General features: G+C 43.6%; 1 protein-coding gene across 10 annotated transcripts in view; it reads left to right on the forward strand.

The window, feature by feature from the left end:
* The window catches only part of SULF1 (sulfatase 1), a 201,954-nt gene that overhangs the window by 157,521 nt on the left and 32,057 nt on the right, over nt 1–12,376 (forward strand). For all 10 annotated transcript variants that reach the window (XM_063606807.1, XM_063606806.1, XM_063606811.1 and 7 more), the window contains 4 exons: nt 2,513–2,609; nt 3,073–3,167; nt 3,472–3,537; nt 4,805–4,977. In XM_063606807.1, the coding sequence (XP_063462877.1) occupies nt 2,513–2,609; nt 3,073–3,167; nt 3,472–3,537; nt 4,805–4,977 (431 nt within the window). The remainder of the gene's footprint in view (nt 1–2,512; nt 2,610–3,072; nt 3,168–3,471; nt 3,538–4,804; nt 4,978–12,376) is intronic.

A 12,376-nucleotide genomic window follows, 5' to 3' on the forward strand; every position in this document is an offset into this window, starting at 1 on the left:
ACTGATCAGCTAGGAATCCAGCCAGAGTAATTCACATTAAGGCTGATCAGCTAGGAATCCAGCCAGAGTAATTCCGTCACATCTTGACTTAGCAGGCATGGAGTTCATGAGCCTAAGCAGTTACCTTCGCAGGCATCTAGAAAACAGATGGAAACAATTTCAGAGGCTGGAAGTTCTTCCATGTTACACGATCACTGTCACTTGGAGCAGTTGTGTAGTCACAGCCTCAGAAACGAAACACAGTCCAAGGGAGGACAGTGAGTCCCAGAGACGCTTCCAGAGAGATGATGTAGGTTACAAATGGATGTAAGACGTACGAACATCTAACCAGTCCCGGATCACAGAGAGGGCCCTGGAAGTCAAGGAGACAGGGAAGGCAGATGATTCCCTCATAAGTTTAATGAACTCACTTTGTTCTTTGGCTCCATCCAAAGTCTACTTACTCTCTTGATTAGGAAATGTTTTCTTTCTGAATTTATTAGCAAGATCTTTGTTTTCTCTCCCTAATTGTATCACTTTGAGGAGATGGGACACTGTATGCTCTGCCAGGATTTTTATCTCTGAGGCTCTGGTCTCCTGGTGCCTGAAGTTGATGCAGTTATATACTAAGGGGTTTAGACCAGAATGCATTTCTCTTACATTATTAACCCCACATCCCACCTACTGTCTATCCCTGGGGCTGTTTGTTTACTTCCAAACTCAGTGGGGTACTTAAGGCCCTCTCTTTTTAACAAAATGAGAGGAATGAATTCCCCTTCCGAATCTGCTTTTCTTCAAGCCATTTGCATTATGATGTGAAAGGTCCCTTTTGTTCTATGTCTATTTGAACTTGAGTTTTTTGGTGGTATCCTGTTCATGGGGGTGTGAGTATTAAGAACTGCCTTGAAAAGTGGTTGTAGGGATGATCTTAGTCACAGAGCTGTGACACCATCCCCCCATGTGACATTTTGTCCTCACTGGTGGCTAGAACATATTGTGTCCGGAATTGGTGGGTTCTTGGTCTCACTGACTTCAAGAATGAAGCCGCGGACCCTCGTGGTGAGTGTTACAGCTCTTAAGGTGGCGCGTCTGGAGTCTGTCCCTTCTGATGTTCAGATGTGTTCGGAGTTTCTTCCTTCTGGTGGGTTCGTGGTCTCGCTGGCTCAGCAGTGAAGCTGCAGACCTTCGCGGTGAGTGTTACAGCTCTTAAGGCAGCGCGTCTGGAGTTGTTCGTTCCTCCCGGTGGGCTCGTGGGCTCGCTGGGCTCAGGAGTGAAGCTGCAGATCTTCGCGGTGAGTGTTACAGCTCATAAAAGCAGCGTGGACCCAGAGTGAGCAGTAGCAAGATTCATTGCAAAGAAGGAAAGAACGAACCTTCCACAGTGTGGAAGGGGACCCAAGCAGATTGCCACTGGTGGATCGGGCAGCCTGCTTTTATTCTCTTATCTGGCCCCACCCACATCCTGCTGATTGGTAGAGCGGAGTGGCCTGTTTTGACAGGGCGCTGATTGGTGCGTTTACAATCCCTGAGCTAGATACAAAGGTTCTCCCCTTCCCCATCAGATTAGTTAGTTACAGAGTTTTGACACACAGGTTCTCCAAGGCCCCACTGGAGCAGCTAGTTACAGAGTGTCCATTGGTGCATTCGCAAACCTTGAGCTAAACACAGGGTGCTGATTGGTGTGTTTACAATCCCTGAGCTAGACATAAAGACTCCACGTCCCCACCAGACTCAGGAGCCCAGCTGGCTTCACTTAGTGGATCCCGCACAGGGGCTGCAGGTGGAGCCGTCTGCCAGTCCCGCACCATGCACTTGCACTCCTCAGCCCTTGGGTGGTCGATGGGACTGGGAGCCATAGAGCAGGGGGTGGTGCTTGTCGGGGAGGCTTGGGCCGCATTGGAGCCCATGGAGTGGGTGGGAGGCTCAGGCATGGCGGGCTGCAGTCCCGAGGCCTGCCCTGCGGGAAGGCAGCTAAGGCCCGGTGAGAAATCTAGCGCAGCGCTGGTGGGCTGGTACTGCTGGGGGACCCAGTACACCCTCCGCAGCCGCTGGCCCGGATGCTAAGCCCCTCACTGCCCGGGGCCAGCAGGGCCGGCCGGCCTCTGCGAGTGTGGGGCCAGCCAAGCCCACGCCCATCCGGAACTCCAGCTGGCCCGCAAGCACCGCACGCAGCCCCGGTTCCCATTCGCGCCTCTGCCTCCACACCTCCCTGCAAGCTGAGGGAACCGGCTCTGGCCTTGGCCAGCTCAGAAAGGGGCTCCCACAGTGCAGCAGCGGGCCGAAGGGCTCCTCAAGTGCCGCCAAAGTGGGAGCCCACGCAGAGGAGGCGCGGAGAGCGAGCGAGGGCTGTGAGGACTGCCAGCACGCTGTCACCTCTCAATATTCCCATTGATGCTGGTCTTGGATCAGCTCAATGGTTACTGCATGTATCGACATTAAGGATATTGAGGATTAAAAGTTCTCTTTGTTATCTTTAGTGTTTTCTGCTATTAGAATATAAACCTATTTCACATGGTTTTGGTTTGTTTTGCAGGTGTTTTATTCTTCCCAATGACTCTATCCATTGTGAGAGAGAACTGTACCAATCGGCCAGAGCGTGGAAGGACCATAAGGCATACATTGACAAAGAGGTTAGCCATGGCTATGTGACTGTCAGATATATTCCAAACTCAAACTCGGCCTGCCAGCCCTGCTGTGTCTGGTGGGACATACCACAGATACACATCATCTATAATTATGTGAAAAAATACAAAAAAAAAGTTATTTGTCTTTCTCCAGTGATTTAATGATAGTCCTACTGAAAACAATATAGAGTATGAGAAGAGACTGGGAACTGACTCAATGGTCTTTTGAAATCTCTGTGAGAAAATGATTCAGTTATAAAAGAGGAATCTGCTAATGTTTATCTATAACACATGGGTTGGAATATAGAGTCTATTTACACATATTCTATGCCCAGTTTGTTTCTATGTTAAGTATCATCTCAGATGAATAGCTATTATTACAGAACAGAGAAAACAAGGTGAAAAGAAAAGTACTTCGTAAAGAAAATCCTGATCTTAATACGTAAGTGCTTGAAAACATGTTTTCCAGATTGAAGCTCTGCAAGATAAAATTAAGAATTTAAGAGAAGTGAGAGGACATCTGAAGAGAAGGAAGCCTGAGGAATGTAGCTGCAGTAAACAAAGGTGAGCTTGTTTCCATCCATGCTCCACTTTCCAAATTCATTTCCACACAAGCCAGAGGCATTAGCACTGGGCTCATTTTTCTCTCTTACCTGTAGAATGTATTGTCATAGAGTATGATAACCTAAGCTATTTAAGTAAAACTAAATATGCTTAAACTTAAGCAGAAAGTAAAAAGTCCCATTCAGCTAAAATACTTGCAACATCACTGCCTTCCTTCTTTCTATTTTGCTTTCTTTTTATAAAATGAACACTTTGATCCAATGCAAGGCTATGAAGGCTCACTTTTTAATCTTCTCACCTGCAGCTATTACAATAAAGAGAAAGGTGTAAAAAAGCAAGAGAAATTAAAGAGCCATCTTCACCCATTCAAGTAAGTAACTCTCTGTTTTCCACATTTGCTGGGAGTCAATGACTGTCCACCTGGCCCTTCGAAGAGGCTGGAGGGACCCCTGTGTTTCCTGCAGTGCCGCTTCAGAAGAAGTAGATCCATCTAGGAGGGCACCTAGCTCATGAAGTTGAAAGCAAAGCCCCACCTCACCAAGGGACCGTGGCAATGCTCTTGGCATCCTTTGTTGGGGAGCCTTGCTGAACTCCACTGTCATTCTGTGGGTGCTCCCTACCTGGCAGATGGGACCAGTAACTAGATTTTACTCCATGCACTGCTTTCAGTGGAGAGTACTTGAGGGTTACAGACTCTCTCGATGCAGTTGGTGTTCTACAGAGCAGCCTGGAATAGTGCTGAATTCTGAAAGTGGGAAGAAATATAAATTTTTTTAAATAATAGCAAAATTTGCATGTGAAGGAGATTTAGTATTTAAACTTCAACAAAATTTAAGCCTTTTATATATAAAAAACAAAATAATAAAAAATAATTCTAAAAAATAAAGGCTATCTAAACTTGTTTAGTAGAATTTGTCAAAGAATTTTTTAAACTTTTTAATCCAAGCCATCTGATTCAACTAACCTTTAACTCGATGGCTGATTGGTACTCGGCTGCCAAAAAAATAAGCCATTTGTCCAAAGAGTGTGGCTAGCAGGATCCTGTCATTCACATTAACATTTATTTCCATCGATGTTTCCATGCACATGAGGAGGAAAATGTTGGTCCTCTTAGGTTCAATAAGGTCCCAAGAAAGCTGTCACTGAATGCATTTGCGTTCAGTGTTCCTTTTTTGTTGTTTTTTCGAGACAGAGTCTCACTCTTTTGCCCAGGCTTTAGTGCGGTGGTGCAATCTTGGCTAACTACAACCTCCACCTCCTGGGTTCAAGAGATTCTTGTGCCTCATCCTCCCTAGTAGCTGGGACTACAGGTGTGCGCCACCACATCCGGCTAATTTTTATATTTTTAGCAGAGACAGGGTTTCACCGTGTTGGCCAAGCTGATCTCAAACTCGTGACCTCAAGTGATCCGCCCACCTTAGCCTCCCAAAGTGCTGGGATTACAGGTGCAAGTCACTGTGCCCAGCCTGCCTTCACTATTCCTGATTCTATTTTAAGTCCCTCTATACAAAATGAAGGTCGTCCATTATCTCTTATCAAGGCATCTAAATATTTGTGCAAGACTCACAGCAACAAGCCTATTTGTAATTGAGAAAGTGCCTTCTGAACACTCAAAATAATCCCTTCTCCTGGAACAGGGAGGCTGCTCAGGAAGTAGATAGCAAACTGCAACTTTTCAAGGAGAACCGTAGGAGGAAGAAGGAGAGGAAGGAGAAGAGACGGCAGAGGAAGGGGGAAGAGTGCAGCCTGCCTGGCCTCACTTGCTTCACGCATGACAACAACCACTGGCAGACAGCCCCGTTCTGGAACCGTAAGTTGCTTGTTCCAAATGCCACTTCCTGCCGCCATGCAGAGACAGCGACTCATAACTTAGATCAGAAATTCAGCATAAAACGAGGAATCTACAAAGATTCAAGAGAAAGGCATCATATTCTACTCTATACTGGAAACTCAAATGATTTTGCCATGTATTACTGTTTTCTTTAAATTTTTTCTGGCCTTTTGTTTGGTAATGCCAAGCTTCTCCCTGGCTTTTTCCTCCTGATGATGTTGTTTCACATAATACCCAGCACCTGGCACAGTTTTTACCCAGTAGAACTGTTCTATAGCTAAATAACGCAAGGGATGAACATCCCGTAAATGGATGAACAATTTTGCCCCAAATAGATTTTGTTTCTGCTTTATTTCAAGTACATAAGTGTAATAAAAGGAAGAAAAAGAATGGTAAAAGCCTCTTAAATGCAGGGCCCATATTCTACTTATTCTCAGTCCACTTCAGTACCAGCACTAGACTTGTAGAATAATAGACACTCTACAAAATTATTTGGTTTTACATTGAATTGCTAAGGATATGGCATAATAACATTTGTGCACTTTTAAAATAGTGCTTATATTTTCTTTAGTGGCCTGTGCACATTATTCACTGAGGCCATATAGAAGTAATACCCTACATTCTTATAGTACATCCTCTGATCGAAGCTTACCAGCCTATAGAGTAGATGAAACACAAAATCTTCTAACTGAGAAGCTCCCTGGAGACCACCCGGGCTACTGTTTCTCAAACTGGGATTTGGAGACTCCAAAGAATTGATAGACCATTCTTGGGGGGATCTAGGGCTTGTCCTAGGAGACTTTATGTTTTCCCTTTCCATTTTGATGTTTCTTGATTTCAGGGTCCATGTTTGCATTTCTGTTTAAAATCACATCAAGGCCGAATGAACTCTTAAAGTCACAGCATTTAACTTTTAATATAGTTTCTGAAACTGTGGTGTGGGAATCCCTGAGGGTTATTCAGATCGCTGGGGACAGTAACTGGGGACACAACATCTAGCAAGACACTTTATTTTCTGTGCTCATATTTTAATGGGGTACAGGTAGAAAAAAAAGAAAGTAAATGAAACAAAATAATTATGAGTTGTAGTAATGCTATGAATGAAACAGTGATCAACATTTTTTTTATTATTATTATACTTTAAGTTTTAGGGCACATGTGCACAACGTGCAGGTTTGTTACATATGTATACATGTGCCATGTTGGTGTGCTGCACCCATTAACTCGTCATTTAGCATTAGGTATATCTCCTAATGCTATCCCTCCCCCTCCCCCCACCCCGCAACAGTCCCCGGTGTGTGATGTTCCTCTTCCTGTGTCAGCATTTTTAAATGGGACTCTTTCGGAGAGGGTGGGGAAGACGGGTCTTTGAGGTGAAATTTAGGCTGAAACCTAAAGGATAGAGAGAAGCGATCCCTGTGGGAGGGAGCGTGTTCCAGGCAGAGGGAACAGTGCAAGCAGAGGTCCTGAGGGAGCCTCACCTTTGGTGTATCCAGGAGTGGAAGCTCCTTGAAAGCTGAAGCATTGCAAAACACAGGGTTATAGTTGCTTATGGCAGAAGGAGGCCCTTCATACCTCTATCTGCTTTTTATCATCTGAGTTGAGGCCATCCTGCTCAAGCCACCACCATTTCTTACCTCGGCCACTGCCAGACCTCCTCTGTGGCCTCCCAGGCTCCCCTCTGGTCCTCACCAGTCCATCCTGCTCAGAGGAGCTAGGGTGATCTTTTAAGGACACCTGCTTTTCTTAAGCTAAAGAGCAGAATCCCTTCACCTGACCCCAGAAGGCTGAGGCTGCAGTGAGCTGTGATCGTGCCATCACACTCCAGCCTGGGCAATAGAGTGTGACGCTGTCTCAAAAATAAAATAAAATATAGCAAAATCCTTAACATATCCAACAAAACCCCATATGCTCCTATCCAATCTTACACTGGGACCATTGCCTCCTGTTCTTGCCTGCTTCAGCCACTCAACTTCTCTTTATTCCACAAGCATCTCAAGCTCCCTCTCGCCATGGGGCCTTTGCACTTGTTTCCCCTCCCTGGAAGGCTCTTGCCCACAGCCCCGTGCCCAGAAAACACTACTCACCCTTCAGACCTCAATTGCAGTGTCACTGCTCATGGACACCCTCTCTGTGCCTCAGACTAGGGTCCGCCCATTTGATACGCTCTATCAGCAAGCTCTGTTTTTCCCCCATGGGACGTATCACATTTGTAATCGTAGTTTTTTTGACTACTGTTTTTGCTTAACTGTTGTCCTTTCCACTAGACTGTGAGTTTCTCAAGATAAAAAACCATGTCTGTATGATACTGTATTCCTGACCCAAAGGAATTGCTTAGTCAATTTTAGGTGAATAAATAAACAAACAAGCAAGCCACCCTGTCCAGATCAAATCAACTCATGTCAATTTAACAAAGCTTTGAGTGCCTGCCACTGGGTGTCACTGTGCTGGTGAGTGAGGAACGTGCCTGCCATCACTCTGCTCTTGTACACAGGAGCGAATTAGGAACTGATACCATTCAATACCAAATTTGATGCTCCTTCTGATACACAATGTATTCTTGGTGCTCTGGTATTCTAGGACAGTGGCTTCCAGAATTTTTTCCCAAAAAGCCACAGTAAAAAAATGCACCTTATATCAGGATCCTGTACACATATGTGCACATACACAAGTATATATGTGTATCTGTGTGTATATGTAATATATATACTAAAGTAAAAATTTCAAAAAAGTAATACTATGTGTGCTATGCTTAAATATTTTTATCCATTTTCTATTACATATTTTAATAATATTATTGCTATATTTCTCATATTTGCTATGTCAACTTAAGCCCTTGGCACAGTAAGACTCAATAACATGAAAAAAAGAAGAAGAAAAGAAAAGTCAAATCCACCCAGGCACAAGATCCTCCAATGCAATGGTCTCTAAACATTTTTTTATTATGTACCCATATCAATTTTTAAAATAAACACACCGTCTATATTTCATTACACTACTATACAAACATGCCTGTGTATTATGAAAATATACAAAATAAAAAGGCCAAGAACAGCAATTCATGCCGGTAAACCCAGCACTTTGGGAGGCCAAGGTCAGAGGATCAGTTGAGCCCAGGAGTTCAAGACCAGCCTGAGCAACATGGTGAAACCCTGTCTCTACAAAAAAATACAAAAATTAGCCGGGCTTGGTGGTGCCCGCCTGTAGTCCCAGCTACTCGGGAGGCTGAGGTGGGAGAATCACTTGAGCATGGGAGGTGAAGGCTGCAGTGAGCCATGATTGTACTCCAGCCTGGGTGACAGAGTGAGACCGCATGTCAGAAGAAAAAAAAAAAGAAAAGAAAGAAAAAGAAAACACACAAAATAGAAATGTAAAGTTTGAGATAAAGGTTTAAAAAAGAGTTTTTAAAAATAGTTTTCATATTCTTTGGAGGTCCAAAACATTTTGTTCTCACTTATTAAAGAATGCTTAAGGAAAACAAATCTCAGTGTCCCACTTAACAATGCAGTGAGACATTCAGTTTATGTTTGATGTGTGATCTTAATTGCTTTCATATGAAACATGACTCAGAAAGATTTTCTGATTCCACAGATGTGCTTCACAGCATGCTGAGTCAATCAGGACACTCTTTTTTTTTTTTTTTTTTTGAGATGGAGTTTCGCTCTTGTTGCCCAGGCTGGAGTGCAATGGTGCGTTCTCAGCTCACTGCAACCTCCACCTCTTGGGTTCAAGTGATTCTCTTGCCTCAGCCTCCCAAGTAGCTGGGATTACAGGCGGCCGCCACCACACCTAGCTAATTTTTTTGTATTTTTAGTAGAGACAGGGTTTCCCCATGTTGGCCAGGCTGACCTCACCTGAGATCACCTGACCTCAGGTGATCCACCCGCCTCGGCCTCCCAAAGTGCTGGGATTACAGATGTGAGCCACTGCACCCGGCCAGGACATTCATTTATTTATTTATTGTATTATTTTTATTTTTTTTTTATTTTAAGTTCTGTGGTGCATGTGCAGAACGTGCAGTTTTGTTACATAGGAATACACGTGCCATGGTGGTTTGCTGCACCCATCGACCCATCATCTACGTTAGGTATTTTTTAATGCCACCATTAACTAGGCAGTCATCTCTATTGAAATTACACTTTTAAATGTCTGTCCTCCCAGAGATTGATCAATTATTCTTGCAAATACAAAGGTATTGTATTTGTATATTTCATGAAACAAGTTTAAAACCCACTTAAACTGTTAATTTGGAAGATTTCTACACAGATTAGAAAATTTGGGTTCCGTGGTTTTTAATGTATGTAGATGTGAGATAAATGTTCACATATAAATAATATGTTATAAATAACATATTTAGAGATCTTTTAATGAAAAGTCGTATAATGATGAAAGCATTTTCAATCATCCATTTTTAAGATATTATCTTTTCTTCACCTGTATTTGATCTAATCTGGTTCATTCAATTCAATTTAGGATTTTTTCCCCACAGCTACCCCTTCAGATCGTTTCCTATAAGCTTTAGGTCTTTCTTTGAAATAAGCATATGTAGTTTGTTATCTGATTTGTTAATATCAAATCTCAAGTATTAAGGCTTTTTAATGTTTTGATATAATTTAGAAGTTCTTTAGAATAGATGGTTTTCATTAGGTGACATTCCTAGAATTATTGTCATAAGTTATTATAAATGTGGTAACATATTTTACTTAAAAGGTGCACATCTATTACAAAGACTGTTTGCATTAAATAAAAGGTCAGAAAGGATATGAAAAGTTTAAGAGTGTAAAACTTGGCTGGGCACAGTGACTCACACCTGTAATCCCAGCACTTTGGGAAGCCGAGGCAGGTGGATCGCTTGAGCCCAGCAGTTCAAGACCAGCCTGGGCAACGTGGTGAAACCCTAGCTCTACAAAAAAAATATGAAAATTATCCGGGCTTGCCTGTAGTCCCAGCTACTTGGGAGGCTGAGGTGGGAGAGTCACTTGAGCCCCAGTGGAGGAGGCTGCAGATCACGCCACTGGGCGACAGAGTGAGACCCTGTCTCAAAGAAAAAAAAAGAGAGAGAGACGGAGAGAATACAAGTTTTAAGTTGGAGAACATAATGTGTAAAAAAAAATTTTTTCTTTTTGAGATGGAGTTTCACTCTTGACCCCCAGGCTGGAGTGCAATGGTGCGATCTTGGCTCACTGCAACCTCCGCCTCCCGGGTTCAAGCGATTCTCCTGCCTCAGCTGGGATTACAGGCGCCCGCCACCATGCCTGGTTAATTTTTATATTTTTAGTAGAGACAGGGTTTCGCCATGTTGGCCAGGATGGTCTCAAACTCCTGACCTCAGGTGATCTGCCCACTGCAGCATCTCAAAGTGCTGGGATTATAGGCATGAGCCACCGCACCCGACTGTGTAAAAATACTTAAATTAGCTAATCAACTAAAAACAAATCATTCCTGGAGGGAGAGAGGGTTGAATAGGCAGAACACAGGATTTTTAGAGCAGTGAAACTACTCTATGTGATACAACAATGGCAGATAAATGTCATCATGCATTGTCCAAACCCACAGGATGTGCAACACCAAGAGTGAACGCGAATGTAAACTATGAACTTTGAGTAACAATGATGTGTCAATATAGGCTCATTGATTGTAACAAATGTGCCATCCTGGTGAGGGATGTCTATGGTGAGAGAGGTTATGTATCTGTGGGGACTGGGGTTATAAATGAGAATGCTCTGTATTTTTCACTCAAAACCGCTCTAAAAAACAGTCTATTAAAATAATTTTTTAAAATCATTTCTCATTCATTGTTTAAAACATCTCTTTTAGCCTAAGGGGACAGATTTAATGTGTCTGATACTACATAGGATAGCAGACTCTAGTAATTAAGAGTAAACTCTTGGCCGGGCGTGGTGGCTCACGCCTGTAAGCCCAACACTTTGAGAGACCGAGGCAGGCAGATCGCTTGAGTGTCGGAGTTCGAGACCAGCCTAGGCAACATGCCAAGACCCATCTCTACAAAAAATAAAATATTAGCCAGGTGTGATGGTGCATACCTGTAGTCCCAGCAACACAGGTGGCTGAACTGACAGGATCACTTGAGCCTAGGAGGTCAAAGCTGCAGTGAGCCTTAATCATGCCACTGCACTCGAGCTTGGGCAACAGAGCAAGACACTGTCTCAAAAAAAAAAAAAAGTAAACTCTGTAGCCAGATCCCAGTGCTACCAATTGTCAGCCGGGTGACCTTGGACAAATTACTTAACATCTCCGTGCCTCAGGTTTTTCCATCTGTTAACATGAGGATGATAATAATAACCTCTGTCTCAAGAAGTAGCTTTGAGGATTAAATAAGTTAAAGTACATAGTGCACAAGGAATGCTCATTACGTGTACCTATCCTATTAGGTTGGTGCAAAAGCAATTGCAGTTTCAGACCGTGAATTTTAAATCATTATAACTGGGCTCAAACACATCTTTCTCAATCAAAATAGGAACCATTACACCCAGCACATTTTCACTACGAGAAATAAGTTTGTTTATTCCTGTAGCATAAAAATTCATGTTTCAGACCGGGCACGGTGGCTCACGCCTGTTATCCCAACACTTTGGGAGGCCGAGGTGGGCAGATCACGAGGTCAGGAGATCGAGACCATCCTGGCTAACATGGTGAAACCCCGTCTCTACTAAAAATACAAAAAAATTAGCTGGGGGTGGTGACAGGCGCCTGTAGTCCCAGCTACTTGGGAGGCTGAGGCAGGAGAATGGTGTGAACCGGGGAGGCAGAGCTTGCAGTGAGCCAAGATCGCTCCACTGCACTCCAGCCTGGGCGACAGAGCGAGACTCCATCCCAAGGGAAAAAAAAAAAAAAAAATTCGTGCTTCAGGATTCAATGAACTCTTGGAAAGCATTTTCTATGTTCTGCTGGTTGTGGAAGTGTTTTCCCTACAGAAAGTTGTCGAGATGCTTGAAGAAGTGGTAGTCAATTGGCGAGAGGTCAGGTGAATACAGCAGATGAGGCAAAACTTCGTAGCCCAATTTGTTCAACTTTTGAAGCGTTGGTTGTGTGACATTCAGTCAGGCACTGTCGTGGAGAAGAATTGGGCCCTTTCTGTTGACCAATGCCGGCTGCAGACGTTGCAGTTTTTGATGCATCTCATTGATTTGCTGAACATACTTCTCAGATGTATTGGTTTGGCCAGGATTCAGAAAGCTGTAGTGGATCAAACCAGCAGCAGACCACCAAAGAGTGACCGTGACCTTTTTTGGTGTGAATTTGGCTTTGGGAAGTGCTTTGGAGCTTCTTCTTGTTCCAGCCACTGAGCTGTTCATCGCACGTCACAATCTGATTAAGAAATGGTTCGTTGTTGTTGCATAGAATAAGAGAAGACAAC

Source organism: Pan paniscus, chromosome 7 (assembly GCF_029289425.2).
Source record: "Pan paniscus chromosome 7, NHGRI_mPanPan1-v2.0_pri, whole genome shotgun sequence".
NCBI lineage: Eukaryota > Metazoa > Chordata > Mammalia > Primates > Hominidae > Pan > Pan paniscus.